At 40.6% G+C, this 17,993-nt stretch overlaps 1 protein-coding gene across 1 annotated transcript in view; it reads left to right on the top strand.

The window, feature by feature from the left end:
- The window catches only part of slit2 (slit homolog 2 (Drosophila)), a 430,357-nt gene that overhangs the window by 336,765 nt on the left and 75,599 nt on the right, over positions 1–17,993 (top strand). The window contains exons 18-21 of the mRNA XM_059988947.1: positions 1,879–2,022; positions 4,110–4,276; positions 14,131–14,263; positions 16,560–16,628. Of these exons, the coding sequence (XP_059844930.1) occupies positions 1,879–2,022; positions 4,110–4,276; positions 14,131–14,263; positions 16,560–16,628 (513 nt within the window). The remainder of the gene's footprint in view (positions 1–1,878; positions 2,023–4,109; positions 4,277–14,130; positions 14,264–16,559; positions 16,629–17,993) is intronic.

Below are 17,993 nucleotides of genomic sequence, written 5' to 3' on the forward strand. Positions count from 1 at the left end.
AAATACTATGGCAGCAAGAGAACCATTTCTGAAAAATGGTTAAAATGACTCTAAATCTCTAATAAACTCGCATATCTAGTCAAAGACAGTACTTTTCCTTTCTATTGGAATGTAATTTTGAAGTTGATTTTATTGAAAATAAAGATGAGAAAATGGGGTTCGTGAAACCTGTGCCGGAAATGATTTATGTGTTTGGACTAGGAAGAAAGAGAAACTGACTTGACATACATTATACTTTAGTGGAAAACGCAGGACTGGGTGTTAATGAGAACATTTGCATGTAATGGCATTGTTTCTTTGCCAATATAAGGCATAACACTTAAGGTTAGCTTCATACACAAAGATTGTCTTAGGCTGAGTTTTTAAAAAATTAGTATTTGTAGTCATAGAGCACCTTAGCACAGAAACATGCTGTTTGGCCTGCCTAGCCCATGGCAAACTATTAATCTACCGAGCCATTGACCTACACCTGGACCATAGCTCTTCATAATCCTCCCATCCATGTACTTACTTATCCAAACTTCTCATATTCATGACTGTTTACAAGGCCAACAAATGTTGTGCATGCTTTATTTTCTCAGAGCAGGCATGGGTGAAGGCCCCTTCTTGAACTGCTGGAATCTGCAAGAGACAGTGCTGGCACTATTCCGTTAAGGAGGAATAGCTCAAATATTGATTTAGCAGCATTGTCGGGTTAGTAATACATATCCAAGGCAGACTGGTGTGGACAACTTCAAATTGCTGGTGTTGCCATGCATCTAATGCCTTTGCCCTTGAGTTTTAACAGCCGACTGATGATGTAAATAATACTTGTGCATAAACAACAATGGACAGAAAATGTAAGGGGTGTAACTAGTGACAGACATAGATATCCAGCTTCTCTCACCATGGCTGAGCAAAGTTACTGAATATGCTGTAGGGTCTATGTGGCACAGAGGATGAGTTTGTGAAATGGTTTATTATTTATATACAATCCTACATTTTCAAATATCTCTCTGATGTTGGCCAGCGTGCAAACTAAAAAATCGTTCAGTTTAGTCCAGATCAGCTTATTTTTAACAAGCTTTGGATCTCCGTGCAGATAAAAGGTGTCAGATGAACATTTGACTTAATATTACAGCTGCAAAACAGGAATGAATTAGCATAAAAGAACTAGTCATCTTGTGCAAGAAGTAAACGATGCCATAAAGAAGCTCCACACTGTGTCTTAATAGAAATAAATAAAAAGTTATTTTTATTTTTCAGCACTTTGGTGCTGGAGAGCCCCAAATGGGACACATGTGCTTTAGAGTGGCAACAAGCCCCAATCCAAAGATTTCTTAATAATATCATGAAATTAACATATTTTTAGAATCCAACTTTCTCAACTGCAGTTCCATTAATTAATATACATTGGACCTTGAGACCTATTTCTTTATACATACAGTGTTTCTATATTTTGGCAGCTTATTCAGGAATTGGATCACAAGTGCCAGGAAGAGCTCCAATGCTAAAAGTCTGTTGTCATTTTGTAGAGCTTGCTTAGTTTCAAACACATACTCTCCACTACAATTTCTTCCAAGATTTGAAACATTAAAACTATTGCGTGGATTTGTAAGGGATCGCCTTGTGGGAATGGAAGCTACAAGTCAGATTTTGGAAGAAAGTGCCGTTTTAATGTCTTATGCTCACAGTAAAGCCCTACAGTGTCAGACTCATTTCCAATTTTTTCCTACCTTTCGCCCAGGTAGATTTATAGCTAGTCCAGGCGTTCCCAACCTTTTTATGCTGTGGAGCCTTACCATTAACAGAGTGACCCCAGGTTGGATCCTCCTGAGCTGTTCCTCGCTCAAGGTTATTCTTGGTCGTGTTGTAACAATCCTGTTCTCTATTCCATAGGATGCTGAGAAGCAACAAAATCAGCTGTGTCAGCAATAACACATTCACGGGCCTGAGCTCTGTTCGTCTGCTATCACTGTATGACAATCAGATAACGACCATTTCTCCAGGAGCATTTGATACTCTTCACTCTCTGTCCACACTGTAAGTTCTTGGGAATAATTGTGAAAAGCTGAGCATTTCAACAAATTGTAATTTGATTTCTAGTATTGATGACTTGTGTTATTTGTATATCGGCCAAAGCAAGTTAAACTGTAATCTAGTTTAACATAATAAAACAAGCATTCGTTATGTTTATTCATGTCTATAGATTTTCTGGCTGAGGGTTGATTAGTTACAGAGGGGAATGGAATTTTCAGGAGGAAATTCATTTTTTTGTAAGTGACATGTAATCAGTATAATCGGTGTGGCTGTCATCTGCGAAGGAGAAGCTATTTGCTTTTGCAAATAAGTGATGGAGGCTTGAAAATGACATTTTAATGAAATGACCCTTGAAAAATAAAAATTCAGTCTGAGAAAAGTCATGCAATGTCCCCTTTTCATCTTCAGACTGAATTACCTTCTTTATTAGATCAGCTCATTTTGACAATATGTTGAACCTCATTGACAATTTGAATTACAGCTAAATGAACTGTATCCAATAACGCATTATATTCTGGATGGGATAGCCTCTTTCAAACTTAATTTTTGTCATTGGAAGTTTGGGTCTAGAAAAGCTATTTTTCTCAGCAAAGTTCACCCCCTCCTCAGCTATATTGTGGTTAGCCCCCTGCTCAGCTTGAATACAAGTCTCTCTTCCTCCAGTTATGTCCAAGTTCTTCCTCTTTATCTCTTACTTTTGACTTAGTTAAGGTGAGAGGAAGATGGAACAGATTATTATTTTGGGCACATAGCATTAGTAATAAGCAGAAAATCCACAGTTATCTGTAGAAAATGCAAGACCAGACCAGACAAGAGAAAATCCATAGAGAAACAGCATTAACATATCAATTTAATGATCATCTATCGCTTTTGTTATGTAGAGTGGTTTCCTGTATGCTGCTTAAGCAATGTGTCCGTGCTTCAATCACAGAAAAACACATGCCACTGTAATGTGAGAAATCTCCATTTTTAACATCAACTTCTCTGTAATTTCTTTGTTGATTTCCAACCCAATTTCTAAATTGTTATGGATTAGTCCAAGACTTCAATATTGTATATTTATCAGAATGGTCTTTTTGAGGTTGCTCACTGATGTGTCAATGAAGCATACGGAGTATTCAGCAGCAAAAAGGCCATTTATCTCAACCATGTTCACTCTGTGATAGTTCTTCTGGTGGTCTGTAGGTGTTGCAAAAGTGTCACCTAAATAGAATCCTTGCTTTAATCTCCGACTTCCAGCTTTTGTTTCTGTCTGTCATTTATCTGTCTTGTTGCAATCTGTGTTGTTGATTTAATTTCTGTTAAGTTCTGAATTTTGACATCTTGTTTCTTCTGAAATCTGAAGACATTATTAGACATCTTCTTCATCCCCTCTGGATTGACACCAGGATTCATTTCCCACTCAGCCCATCCATTCCTTCCTCCACTATATATAAACAAAGGAAACCCAGTTCCCATTAATTTTCTGTTCTTTCTGCAGTCTGTAAGCCTTTAAAACTCAGTTTAGTGCCACTTAATCACTGTTTCCCAATTGAGCCTCCCTTCAGCAGTTTACCGGATCACTAGTTTCGTCTTGATCTGTGTGCCTCGATTTCTTATTGCAAAAGCAAAGATAGAGTTCTCATTATCAGTGTTTGCAGTGGAAGATAGCATAAGCATTCCAATTCATTCAGATAATTGCACAGGAAGTTCAATCCCATGAGCATTTACCTTGGATCTTAATGTCATAAACCGTGCAGTGGTAAGGCAGTATCAGCTTGCCTGTCAACACTATACAATGCTGAGGTGCAAATCATTCTCGTCGTTCCAATCTGATTGGATTTTTACTCACAAGCCCTCTGATATTTGATGCATTTTGGACAGCTGTATTAATCTATTGTCTGTGACCCTGGGTCACCCATGTCATACATATTATTTTAAATAAGCTTACTAATAATTTCTGCTGTGATATAAATGAGATAATTAGATTTTAGAACGAGGTTTGGAATATGTTGAAGCCCAAATTTCAGAATTAAATTGAAGATATGGTGCTGTATGCTCTTAAGATTAAAGTTAAGACTATTTTCTCAAATAATGATCTTTCTCTCTAGAAATCTTCTAGCTAATCCTTTTAACTGCAATTGTTACCTGGCCTGGCTGGGGGAGTGGTTGAGAAAGAGGCGCATCGTGACGGGGAACCCTCGCTGCCAAAAGCCATATTTCCTGAAGGAGATTCCCATTCAAGATGTAGCAATCCAGGACTTCACATGTGATGATGGTAAGCACCCGGGAAACTCTTATTCTTGGACTGTGCCTAATGTAGCCAAATCCTTAACTCCACGTGAGTCAGGAGGTGGTGAGTTTCAAATTGAACACAACTGGTCAGATTGTTTAATGCAGTGACTGGCAGCCATGACTGTGGATGCTGATAAATGCATTTCAGGTTAGAAGGGGGATGGCTCAATGCGAGCACACGGTTAAGAGTCTAGCCAGCAGTTTTCTGATTTCCCCTCACTGAGATGCCATGAGCAGTATAATGCGAAGCACCAAAGCTTAACACATGGAATATAAAACCGAGGATGTAATGTGGAGGCTCTACAAGGCACTAATGAGGCCTCACTCGGAGTATTGTGAGCAGTTTTGGGCCCCTTATCTAAGAAAAGGTGTGCTGACATTGGAGAGGGTTCAAAGGAGGTTCACAAAAATTATTCTGGGATTGAAAGGCTTAGCATATGAGGAGCGTTTGATGGCTGTGGGCCTCTACTTTCTGGAATTCAGTAGAATACTGGGGAATCTCATTGAAACCTATTGAATGTTGAAAGGACTCAATGGAGTGGATGTAGAGAGGCTATTTCCTATGGTGGTAGAGCCTAAAACCAAAGGATGCAGCCTCTGAGTAGAGGGACATCCATTTAGAATGGAGATGAGGAAGAATTTCTTTAGTCAGAGAGTGGTGAATCTATGGATTTTGTTCCCACAGGCAGTTGTGGAGGCCAAATCTCAGGTATATTTAAGGCAAAGATTCTTGATTGGTCAGGGCATGAAGCGATATGGAGAGAAGGCAGGAGTGGGGACTGAGTGGGAAATGAATCGACCATGATAAAATGGCAGAGCAGGCTTGATGGGACAAATGTCCTCATTCTCCTATGGTGTTCTGGTCTTGTAGGAAGTGCCGGTTTGAGAACCATAGGCTGTTTGTAAAACCAAATGGCAAACCAGCAGAAAATCCATTTGACACTTGATATTTCAGAGAACATTTTAGGATATTTCTTAGCTTAGTTTTCCCAGATTGGATTTAGCTGTAATACTCAGAAAAAGTTTTGAGCCACAAAATGTAAATCTTAGTGACATGGAAACATTGTAATAGAACCTCCAGAGCCCTCATTATCTCTCCCCTTCAGCTCCCTGTGCATAATACCCACCACCCCTAAAATGTGTAGCCATGTGGCCTTGCTATGATAATGTGTGCACCTTGCAGAGTTTACCAGGTAGGCTATCTGCTGATCTGGAAGAGCAACAAAGCTCAACCCCACAGCAAGCACTACAGCCCAAGTGCTCAGAAAATCACTGGTTCCCATCACCTAGTCCAACCTATATCATTTACAGAATTTGGATCGATAATTAGGACTTTGAGCTCATCTATAATCCCCTTGATGTTGAGATGGCATAATTCTATACATTTTAGAATGCAACAGCTTTCTAAAGTACAGTTCATAGTCTGAATTTAATGCTCTTGACAACATGCAGCACATGTTTTTTTGGAAATATGGATGCATTTTACAGCTTCTTTTGAAGTGTGAACACTGATTCATTATGTGAAAAGAAAAAGAGTGCATCTGCCGTAATTAGGTTTTGAGCTGAGCAGAGTTTCTCTCTACATGTAAATAATACAGTGAGCCGCCAGTGTTGTGTTTATGCAGGTAGCTGGTTTGTTATGCACGTGAGAGTCTCACGTGCAGTGCGGTGACTTTGAGCAATCTGTGGAGCTGTATTAGTGTTTATTGGCACCTGTGTTTCCTGCCACACGCTGCTCATGCATGTCAATATGTGTTTTCACTGTTGTGATTTCCTGGAAAGCTTATCTCCCATATCGACCGGCATTAATTTAGTGCCATGAATAAAACATTAGATGCAGTTTGTGACTGTTGGTAGACAGTGTGCTGCAGTCTTCCCGTGGGATAACATGATAATGGTGTTTGCACCAAGAGCTAGCGAGAATCGATTTGCACAAAATCCCCACATCAGGAGTGTGGGCAACTAATTCCAAGATGCATTTTACTATTTTATCTGTTTTATGGGTGCACTGATGTGAGACGGGCAGGAACGCAGGTCATTGGGGGTGGCTGGAGACTGTCTTATACCATGTTCCTTTCACACACCTTTGAGAATAGCCGTTGTTTAATTAGAAGACATTTGGCCGATTCTCCCCTCAGCACACTCCTAATTGCTGTTTGCCCCTAAGTCTGCAGGTTCGTAGTACATCAGCCAGCTCAAAGCTCAGAAGTTCATTTTGCAATTGTTTGTCCCAGTCTTGCCTTTGGTTGAATAAATTTTGCTCTGCTTAATGGACTGTTTAAAAGCTGGCCTAACTCACTCAGCAAGAGAATACCAGCCATACTCAAGCAGACCCTTAAATCTAATCTCCCCACTGTCTTTTACACCACCAGATGCTACCTATTGCTGTACGGTGTTGAACTGTCCAAGCGTACATCTTGCGTGTGCATGCACATACTGACTTGTCGCACTTCCTTTAACACTTTACTGCTGTGCCTTCCAGAACTTATAAGAGCACTATTTCTCGCTGAAAATGTTGCTTCTTCTAATGTAAATGGCTCCCAAGTGCTTGCTTCAGGACCACCTGCAAACTCTGATTGGTCCTATTATCAGTAGGACTTGCAGCAACTCCAACAACTTTATACCAACGATCAAAGTAGTTTTATTTCAAATAGCAAAAATCAAAATAATTACTTAACCCACATTGACATTCCTTCCCCCAGACTGTTAAACTATGTACCTTTAGACTACTCCCTCCTATCAACTGCCAGCATCTACACCTCCCTCTCCTCCACCTTCCTATTCTGGCTTCAGCTCCCTACCTTTCCAGTCCTGATGAAGGTTTGCAACCCAAATCATTGACTGTTCATTCCCCTCGTTGACTGCTTAGCTCCCCCAGCAGGTCAGCCAGAAACGTATAGAAAGATAGCCAGGTAGAATGCTGTATGCAACACAAATTCCATCTGATCCAATCAAGTTTCTGAAAGTCAGGTATGGTTGAAATGTCTGCACCCTCTAAGCACTGCTGCCATTCGCCTCCAGCTCAATGACATCTAATTCTGGCAAAACCATCAGGCCTTCCTTTCATTGCAGACTGACTTCAACTTTTAAGATGTGTGGTTGAGCACTGGTTCAGCCTCCTCCATGAGCTACACTTTTGTTCTAGGCTTCCACAGTGAAATCAGAGGAAATCAAGTGATCTGATAAATATTTCAAATGATTCCTAAAATATCCTGAACATTTTACAGTTTAATACATGCGGTCTAAGAGAGTTTGCAAGTCATAATTGCTGCTTAATAAACTGTCTAGCCTAAAACAAATACATTTATGTCACTGGGTTGTCACTCTGTCATATAAACAATTTAAAACACAATTGGCAATATACGTTCTTTTTTTTAATCAGTTTTGACATTTCAGCTTCCTCATTTATTTTTTTCTTATATGGCCCTATCTTTATTTAGTGCTCTATAAAATCTTCAAAGTATTAGCCGGAACTGTTTATTTCTTCCTGACACTGATTTTTTTACCCCTTATCTGGTCCAGTGACTTCTGTACCATTGCTTATACCAGAGAAAACTGATGTCAGAAAAGGGGAAGTCTTCAGATTTAGTGCCACAGATCGCTAAATTTATAGGCAGCTTTTCCTGTGGTTAACAGCCAGCCATTGCTTTGGAGTAAACTGTTAAATCGAGATTTATTTCCCACTCTCTGCTGGCATTCAATGCCATGTTACTCCATGGCTGTGCTAGTTGGCCTTGCTATTTCTAAGCTTTCTGTTGAGCCCCTTTTCATTGGCACCATTCCTGCAATGCTTGCTTTACCTTGTCACCACACTGTTAGAAATGATATCATGGCAAAAGACTTGGCTGAAAATGGGTTCACAATAACATTGGCGATACCTTTCCTCCTGCAGAACAAGAGCTTCTGATATATATTAAATTTGAGTCAGCACTAATTCAAAAGGTATAGAACAAAAATAATGAAAATATGATTTACAGTTTATGTTCCTTTAAAGTAATGCTGGTTCTTATAATGTATGCAACCTAAATATGGGACTAATAGAGTTTACATTAAAGTTGGTAAGAAGGAGCTCTGAAGGTTTATAAGTGAAACAAAAGCAGAAAATACTTCAAATACCTAACATGTTGAAACTGTTTACACTGGCCAGAGGGTTAGTAACCAGGGTACAAAGATTTAAAATAATTGGCAAAAGATTCAAGGGTAGGTGATTTTTTTTTTTGTCGGGAAGCTGTTATGATTTGGAATGCACTCCCTGAAAGGATGACAGGTCTGGATCAACATTCAGAAAGGAAATGAATCTTTGGATTTGAATGGGGGAGAGGAACACAAGGCTGTGGAGAAAGAGAGGATTGCGGGGGTGGGGGGGGGGAGGGGGGTGCCATTTGGTTCAGCCTTTCAAAGATCTGACACAAGTAGGTCTTCAGTGCTGGGTGACTGTTAATTTGACAATTCAAGGAGAAAAAAAGTAAGGTAACTGCTCAGTGTGGCCCAGCTGGTAGGAATCAGTGCTTGTGAGCCCAGTTAGAAAATCACACCTCAATAATGCTCAGGTTTCTACACCATACCAACGACCTTTGCATGCAGCCACTGCCCAGAGGATCCAACTCTTAACATTTCAGGTACGGCCTCTTCATCTTGAACGTCCATCCAAAGCAGTAACCCATCCTTCCATCTTAGTATCCTAAAGTCATTGTCGAACTGCTAGGAAATAGCCCTAGTGGTCCGTGCCCAAGGACCCTATCTAAGCTGGTCCCATTTACCCGCATTTAACCCATATCCCTCTAGACCTTTACTTTCCACATACCTATGCAAGTGCTTTTTAAATATTGTTAATGTACCTGCCTCAGCTACTTCCTCTGGTAGCTCATTCCATATGCTGACCACCTTATGGATGAAAAATGTGCTCTTCTGACCTTAAACTTATGTCCTCTAGTTCTCATTTTCCTGTGGAAAATACTGCGTGTTCACCTAATCTATGACCTTCATACAGTAGGAACATCTCTGGATAATTATCCCTCATTCTCCTACACCCTAACCTCTGCTCAACCTCTCTCCATAACTCAGACCCTTGAATCCCAAAAACATTCTTCCAAACCTCCTATTTACTTTTTCCAGCCTAATAGCATCTTTCTTATAGCAAGGTGACCAAAACTGAACACAATATTCCAAGTGCAGCCTCACCGGCATCTTCAAAACCCTGGAGGAGCTCAGCACATGAAGCATCCATGGAAAAGGGTAAGCAGTCAACTTGTCTGGCCGAGACCCTTCTTTAAGACTGAAAGAGAGTCTTGGCCCGAAGTCCCGAAGAAGCGTCTGGGCCAGAAACGTTGACTGTTTTTCCTTTCCCATTGATGCTGCCTGACCTGCTGAGTCCCTGCAGCATTTTTGGTGCATTGCTTTGGACTTCCAGTGTCTACAGACCTTCTTGTGTTTGTCACCAACATTTTGTTCAACTGCAATATGATAGATAGATAGATAGGTAGATACTTTATTCATCCCCAAGGGGAAATTCAACATTTTTCCAGTGTCCCATACACTTATTGTATCACAATTTAGTGCCCTGACTGTTGGCCAGCTTGCCAAAAGCCTTTATCACCAGCCTATTTACCTGTGACTCCGCTTTCGGAGAAGCATGTTCTTGTACTCCTCGGTCTCTCTGTCCCCAGAGCCCTACCATTCACTGCAAAAGACCTGGCCTTCACTTGTCCTTCCAAAATGCAACAACTCACCCATGGCTATTTGATGCCAACAGAAGGGGGGGCATTTCAAATAATTTTCCCTGTTTCTATCACAATTTACATTGAAGCCATTTACTGGCATTGTACTTCCGGCTGTAGATCGCATGCGCTTGGAAAGCTTATTAGAAATACAATATGAACTTCTGATGGCAATTATGGTGGGAAATCCACCTTTGAATAACATCATATAAATTTTGCTTTCCTGCTTCGTGTCATATTTGTATTGCTTTATGGAAACAGATATGTTTACAATTTTTTTCTTCTACATTCAAGCTGCCAAAAGCAGCTGTAAGATTTGCTCTTTACAATGACAAATGTTTAAAGATGTTGTTTTCTCCATCTAGTAAGAGTGGAGTTTCCGTCAAGAAATGGTTTTCATGCAGTCAATCCTTCTGCTCCATTTATATTTCTTCTTCGAGTAGCTGGATCTGGGCCAATTCTAATTTCAGTCTGACTTACAGTCACTCAATGCTGGACTGTACACATTATTGCAGGTTAGACTTTGGGGGGGGGGGGCGGGTTGGGTGGTGGTACCTGTTTCAGGAAGTAGTATAAATTGAGCTCCAGAACTGACAGAATGAAAGCTGTTCCCTGACACTAATTAAACCCCTATCACTCTTGGGAAAGTATGGATTTTCGAGCATATGCCACTGGGAAAAAGTTAGTTCCCACTCATGTTGAGAGACAAACACCAAACTGTCAATGGGTTTGAAGTTCTGCGCCTCAATAAATGTCAAGGTGGTTGTTGTCAAAATGACTGAAAGGAAGATGATAGAGTATTTACTGCCACTCTGCTGCTGCAAAAGAAGTTGGTCCTATTTTGCTAAAGAAATAGATCTGTGATTTCTACTGTTACCATGGTAACACATACACAAAAATACTGGAGGAACTCTGTAAGTCAGAGAGCATCTATAGAGAGGACTAAGCAGTCAATATTTCAGGCCTAGACCCTTCATCAGGATTCTGGGCCAAAGCCTTCGTAAGGAAGGGTCCTGGCCCGAAATATCAATTGTTCATTCCCTCTCCATGGATGTTGCTTGATCTGCTGAGTTCCACCAGCTGTATGTTCTTCTGCATTTCCATCATCTGCAGAACCTCGTGTGTTGTTGTTGTCACAGTATTGTTGAGAAGGGTAATAGAGGCCTGTGTAGACTGGTTTAAGTGGAAGTGTGTTTAGCTTTAAATTTCCTTGGGAAGCTCATCAGACCAGCTAGTGTTGGGTCCAATTTCAAACAAAGTGCTTGAGAACATATCTTGTGTTAGAGATATTTATCTGATCGTATGAGGTGGATGATAATGAGCTGGCAGCCTATTTTCTAAACTTCTAGCATTAGACTATTGTCCCTATCGTGCACTATGTGTGACAAAGTTTGGGAATATATTTCCAAGAGTAGTAGTAGAAGTCAAGGATTTGAGGATCTGGGTGGCCTATAATCTTGATAAGCCAGATTGCTTCTTTCCCGCTTGTAATCATTTGTGCTTGTTTGTGCTGAAATGAAAGTGGAAAATTGCCCTGTAAGCTATTTTTAACATAATGTGGCCAATAAAGTGTAAATTGCAAGGGTAGAAGTTTTAAAAGCCCGTAGTGAGGCTGACAGCAGAAGTTTTGCTGGGCACTGTCAAAGCTGAAGGATACAGTGACTTAGATAAGGAAGGAAATAACTGGAGCAAGGAGATTCAGCATCACCCATTAGTCTGTAGCTAGCTGTGGATCAGTTTGGAGTCAGGCTCCCTTCATTGAGGCTTCTGAAGTGAAAAGCTTGGCTGTGTACAGTGATTAAAGTAAAGGCTTGCCCTAACAGTGTTTCACCATACTTAAAACTGCCGAGCTGTCAGGGTACATTTGCATCTCTCTGTATCGCAGTGTGCCTGTAAATAAGCTAGAGACGATTTTCAGAAATCAGCAGGATGCCTTTGCATCAGGGTGACACAGCTCTGCACCCACTTCCTGGATGATGTCTATCATGGTCGTTGATGGGAACGTGTGTTAAAACCACCGAGGATTAATTCCTTGGCTGGTATGATCAGTCTGGTTGAACTTTTGGTATGCCTCCACTAGTTTAGTGCCCTTCAGAGCTTGGTAAACGGTGCTGAAAACTTGTCAGTGTGGGTGAGCATCTAGCTGGTGACCCAGCTTCATTCCTGTTGCTGTCTGTCGAATTTGTACATTCTAACTGAACATCTGGAATTTCCAATGTGCGTCTCAATTTCCACCCACATCCGAAGTCATGTGAGTGGGTAGGTTAATTGGCCACTGTAAATCATCCTTTGTGAGTAAATGAATGGTCAGTACTGAGGAGAGTTGATGAGATTAAGATTGTGATTAGAGACAGTCTCTCTGGCTCAAGGGCCTGTGTCTGAGTTATTTCTCCATGACGCTGTACAGAACAATGGAAGAATACAGCAGAGCAGCAGGCCTTTTGGCTCACTATGTCTGCCCTGACCATAACCACAGCTGCTTGAGCATGGATTATCTCCCTCCATTCCCTGCCTGTCCACCTGTCTGTCTAAATGTAGCTTCAGCGATTGGATCTGTTTCCATCACCTCCCTTGGCAAGATGTTCCAGGCACCTACACTCTGTGTAAAGAAAATACTTGCATCGTGGATCTCTTTTAAGCTTCTCACTTTTCACCTTAAACTTATAGCCTCCAGCATTTAATACTTCCAGCTCATGGGATAAACACTCTGACTAGGGTATTCCATCTAGCATCCCTCTGAAGAGCTAATCTTCCTAATAGTTCAGATTTCCACAAGAAATGCCGAAAGAGCCAGTGATCTTCCTTGAAATAAAATTACTTACAACAAAATTTCTGACAAATAGACATTTTATAGCAAAAATGTGATAAACTTATATCTTAGTAAGTACTTTCTGTGGTACCCAGTATACCTGTAACTGCTAAGCTCTAACACAATATTGTAGAGGTTATAGATTATTGTTATTCTGAATACCAGAAGATGGAGATAGAGATGGAGCATGTCAGCCTGGGAAGGCAGTCCATCTAAGAGAGGGAAAACTCTGATGTCAAACCTCTGCTGCCTTACGGCCATACCCACTCATGGGAAATGCTTCGGGAGTAAACCCTGAGGACAAATCCGGAGCTGGAGTCCCTAAGGCAGTCCGACGTTGCCTCCAACCTCGTTCTAGCAACTCCCGTGATGACACTGGTGCCAAGCTGTATTTGCCCTTGCCCTTCCCTTGGACAACATCGGTGTCATGGAGAGGGGAGACTTGCTGCATGGGCAACTGCTGGTCTTCTGTACAACCTTGCCCAAGCCTGAGCCGTGGAGAAGACCCTCCAGGAGCAGATCCAAGGTCTCGTGAGACTAACGGATGCCATACAGAAGATAGAGAATGGCCCTCCCCTAATCCTCTCCTGTACAAGGGATGAGCAACCACAATTACTGGAATACAGAGTCATCACATAATCAATTACAAACCCAGGTGGCAAATGAAAAGAAATTATAGATATTATCTTTCTATAAAATTGAGAAAATCTAACACTTTGTTCATTCATGTAATTTTCACCACCAACAATGTGAAAAAATTGCAGTTTCAGTAGTTTCATTATTGAAGTACCAAACATCTTCAGTTACCCTGTAGTTTTCTTTTCAAGTGCCTAGTTTTCTTTAAACAAAGCCAAAAAAAAAAAATCACAAGAGTTCTGGATAATGTGACTTGATCTGAGGAAATAAACCTTAACTATTACCTGAAGCTGGTAACGGTTTGTCTTCAAGGAGTAAGAGGGAAACCTGATCCGTGGGGCCAGTTTCCTTATGTCTTCTAGATTAAAGTATTGCTTTGTAATCACTGCCAGGTAGTCAGCATTCTCTATGTAAACCATCTGAACTTCTAAATTAAATTGTTGCTTGTAATCACTGCCAGAGTTTTCTTATTCTGTATGTAATTCTTTAGATCTTGGTGCAATTTTCATTTTGGTACACAATGCTACCATTCTCCAACGCAAGCTAATGTGAGTAGTTTGAATCTGCTCCACTAAATGTTTCTAGGTTTTGATATTCTTTCAACTTATCCTTAAAATTTAAGGAAAGCAATTGTTTATTTTGCCTCATGGTAATCTTTTCTCTGCCACAATCCAGGAAATGATGACAACAGCTGTTCCCCCCTTGCCCGCTGCCCTGCAGAATGTACTTGTCTGGACACTGTGGTTCGTTGCAGTAACAAGGGTCTCAAAGTCTTACCCAAGGGCCTCCCCAAGGATGTTACAGAACTGTGAGTGATGCTTGTTATTTCTTACCTTCAGGAATTTAATTGAGGGAGTTTCAGATTTTCAGAATAGCTAAAAGGGAGCTTATTAAGTATGACAGTCTGAAGTTTCTATTCTGATGACTGATGTGAGCCCTGTAGTGAATGCATTTGTAATTTCTTTGGCAGACAAATCATGTGAAAATAAACTTCACTCCAACAGAAGACATCCATTTTATCGAACAATCGCCAGCACCTTGAATTTAATGCAGTCATGTTTTTCTGTTTCAAACTCTGGTGTTAAATAGGTGTTTCTGGAGTCACAGAAGCGATTCATATCTTTCAGTCAATGTTGGGTTGGGGTTACAGAACTGGAACTTGCTTGGTAGCTTCCACTCTCATATCCCACTGCTGGCACCTTACCTGTACGGTTCCTTCTTTATACCTCCATACACTGTCTTTTACACACACTCCACAACTTTCGCTTAACATCACCGCCTTTTTCCCATTTCAGTCTGCAAACCATCTTCATTCTTTATACACATCCTTTTACACAATATCTCTACATATCCCTTTTATAACAAGCTACCATCACCTTTTAAGCACCATTTCCACATCTCGTTTGGTACACCACCTTCTGCACACTGTCTCTGCACTCCATTTTATATACGACCACCCTCTCCTCTTTATATATCGTCCCCTCATCATTTAAGCACCATTTACATGCATCACTCCACACCACCTTCAGCACAACTGTTCGATACATTGTTTGCACACTATCTCCAATTTCTTATGATGAACCATCTCTCACCATTTCCCTGCTTTGTACATTGTCTCCTTGCTGGCTTTTTCCACCCCATCACACCACCTGTTATGCACCATCATCTGGAACTTCTCTAAAACCAGTCCAACTTCACAAAGCAGGAGATCACAGCTTACAATAGGATCTAGGAGTTACTGTTTTTGCTGAGAAGATGAAGGTTGTGAATACTAAATCAACCAGCCTGTTGCAGGGTCACAGACTGAAACGACAGTCCATTTCTCCCCAAATATGATGCTCATCTCACTGAGTTCCTTTAGCAGTTTGATTTTTTTTCCCTCCAGTCCCTGCATCTGCAGGCTCTTGTGATTCCAAACTAAACTTTGCTTTGTCCCAAGGCATAGCAACCAAAAGATTAATGCGTCTTTCACTTCAGTTCAACTCTACTGGAATAATGTTTGTGATAATTCCTTTGTCACCATTAATGTTTTCTTTTCCAAAGGTTTCCATTGACCATGACCTTTTTGGAATAGTTATTATTATTGGAAAATGGAAAATTATTAATATTTATAGCAAACGATAACACTTTTCAATCTTATTCAAAGCTAAGTTTATATTTTAAATATATATGAGCATTTCCACACAAATCAATGAAATTAATATTTAAAACATGGGTTGCAACTTCACAAAGGCAGAGCATTAATTTTTAATGTGACAATGTCCATTAACAGTCTTCAGTAATCAACAACAATGAATATTTTACAGCAACAATTACAACTGGCAGTTTTCCACAGATAATGATATTTAGAGCTTAGAACAGTCAAATAAAACTCTTCCTGTGCGGGAGGGAATCTAAAAGGCTTTGGTTTTTTGTTACTTTCTATTAGCTCATACAGGACATGTTGTAAATTGTGTAGATATTCCCTAAGTGCCTGAAGGAGTTGTGTTAAATTTTGTTCATCGGCTGACTTAACTCATTCAATTTCCAGAAAGAGAATGTGAGATGCCAGTAAATATTGGCATATGGCCTAGGGTCTATCATTGTTATCACACCTCTGGCCTTCAACCACCTCCACATCGCTTTCATCTTTGAGAAGATACAAAGAGGTAGGCAGCAAAGCAAGGGAAGCCTACAAAAAGTAAACAAATCCTTATCATTTGCCCTCGTAGATTCTGGCCTCTGTGTTCAGTCATCTGCCCAAATTTGAAATCCAGTTTTGCTGCAGAGTACAGAGGAAAATTGGCTTTGTTGCGTACTAACTTAAACTGATTCTCATCTGGTAGATCAATGGTGTAGAATGTGCTCCATTAGCATAACTTGTTTCCTACAATATGCTGAGCTCTATGTCATCTAACTGTGAAGCCTCTGTTTAATTCCTTACTCTTTCCTCCCTCCTGCTGAGGATTTAGTGCACCACGGGCTTTGACCTTTCACTTAGAGGTCGTTGCTATACTATGTTAGTGGCATTTTGTTTAAATTTAAAGGTGGAAAGCTGATTGCGAAACTAATGCTTCATTACTGACTGGCTGATCTTAGATCTCATGCAGTGCACTCTCTTCTAGGTACTTGGATGGAAATCAATTTGTGATGGTGCCCAAGGAACTCACCAACTACAAGCATTTATTACTTATGTACGTACTTCCATTATGACACCATTAAGTAGTGCTATTTAAAGGGTATATAAGCATGAACTATTCAGCAGCCCTCATCCATTCCACTGTCACTGACTTTTTTCCCAATCCACCTACCCTCCTGGGTCCACACCCTTTTAGTTCCTTGGCCAAGAAAAATATTATTGGTCAGATCTAAATTTATATCGCTAACATTGGCTACTTTATTGTGGGAGAGATTCTCATACTTCTCTTGCCACACTCTGTATGAATGAGTTTCCTAATGGCCAGCATCTAATTTTAGGCTTATGCCTCACTGTCCCAGATTTTCCCATGAACAGAACTATTCAACTGCCCAATAAATTGCTTCTAAAATCATCCTCTCTAGTAACTTAAAGGTTGATATCATCAGGTTCTGTTGCACATATGTGGCCACTACCATCAAAGTACAACTTTTGTGTTTATCACAGTGTGGTTGGAGAAGGAATATTTGATGACATCTGGACATCAGAATCAGGATTAATATTACCAGCATATGTTGTGAAATCTGTTAACTTTGCGGCAGCAAGACACTGAAATATATGATAAATATAGGGAAAAAAACTGAATTACAGAAGTAAAAAAGTTGTGAGGTAGTGTTCATGGGTTCAATGTCCATTTGGAAATAGGATGGCAGAGGGGAAGAAGCTGTTCTGAATCACTGAGTGTGCCTTCAGGCTTCTGTACCTCCTTCCCAACAGTGACAATGAGAAGGCATGTCCTCGGTGTTGGGGGTCCTTAATAATAGACACCTCCTTTCTGAAGTATCACTCCTTGAAGATGTTTTGGATACTACAGGAGCTGGTACCCATGATAGAGCTGACTAATTTTACAACTTTCTGCACCTTACTTCAATCCTGTGCAGTAGCAACCCCCCTCCCCTATACGCTGATGCGTCCAGTTCGAATGCTGTCCATGGTGCGTCCAGTAGCTGGGAGCCTTAAACAGCACAGAGTGTGAGTTGTGCCAACCAGTGACCTTTCCCGATGATAAATTATGGAAAATACATGACATGCTTTGGAGCCACATGTATTAGCACTGTGAAACACTAATGTCACCAGCCCCTTTCTCCTGCTCAGGAATTTTCAGCACTACTGGGGCTTATGTTTACAGTAAATACAGTTCATCGCACCCAGACCAGTGAGACAGAACAATGTGGCTGTTGCATCATGACTCATTTCATTGCTTTAAATGCAGCATGGTACCCTAGAGGCATGATCAGTCTTCATGGAGGAGCCTGGAACACTGAGTGATAATGAACTATTAAAGTAATTGAGCAACAGGGTTCTCCAGGTAACATCTGAACTGGGAGCCTCGGTTGGTAGTTTTTCTCATTGATCTCTGGGA

This window comes from Hypanus sabinus, chromosome 14 (assembly GCF_030144855.1).
Source record: "Hypanus sabinus isolate sHypSab1 chromosome 14, sHypSab1.hap1, whole genome shotgun sequence".
Classification (NCBI taxonomy): Eukaryota; Metazoa; Chordata; class Chondrichthyes; order Myliobatiformes; family Dasyatidae; genus Hypanus; species Hypanus sabinus.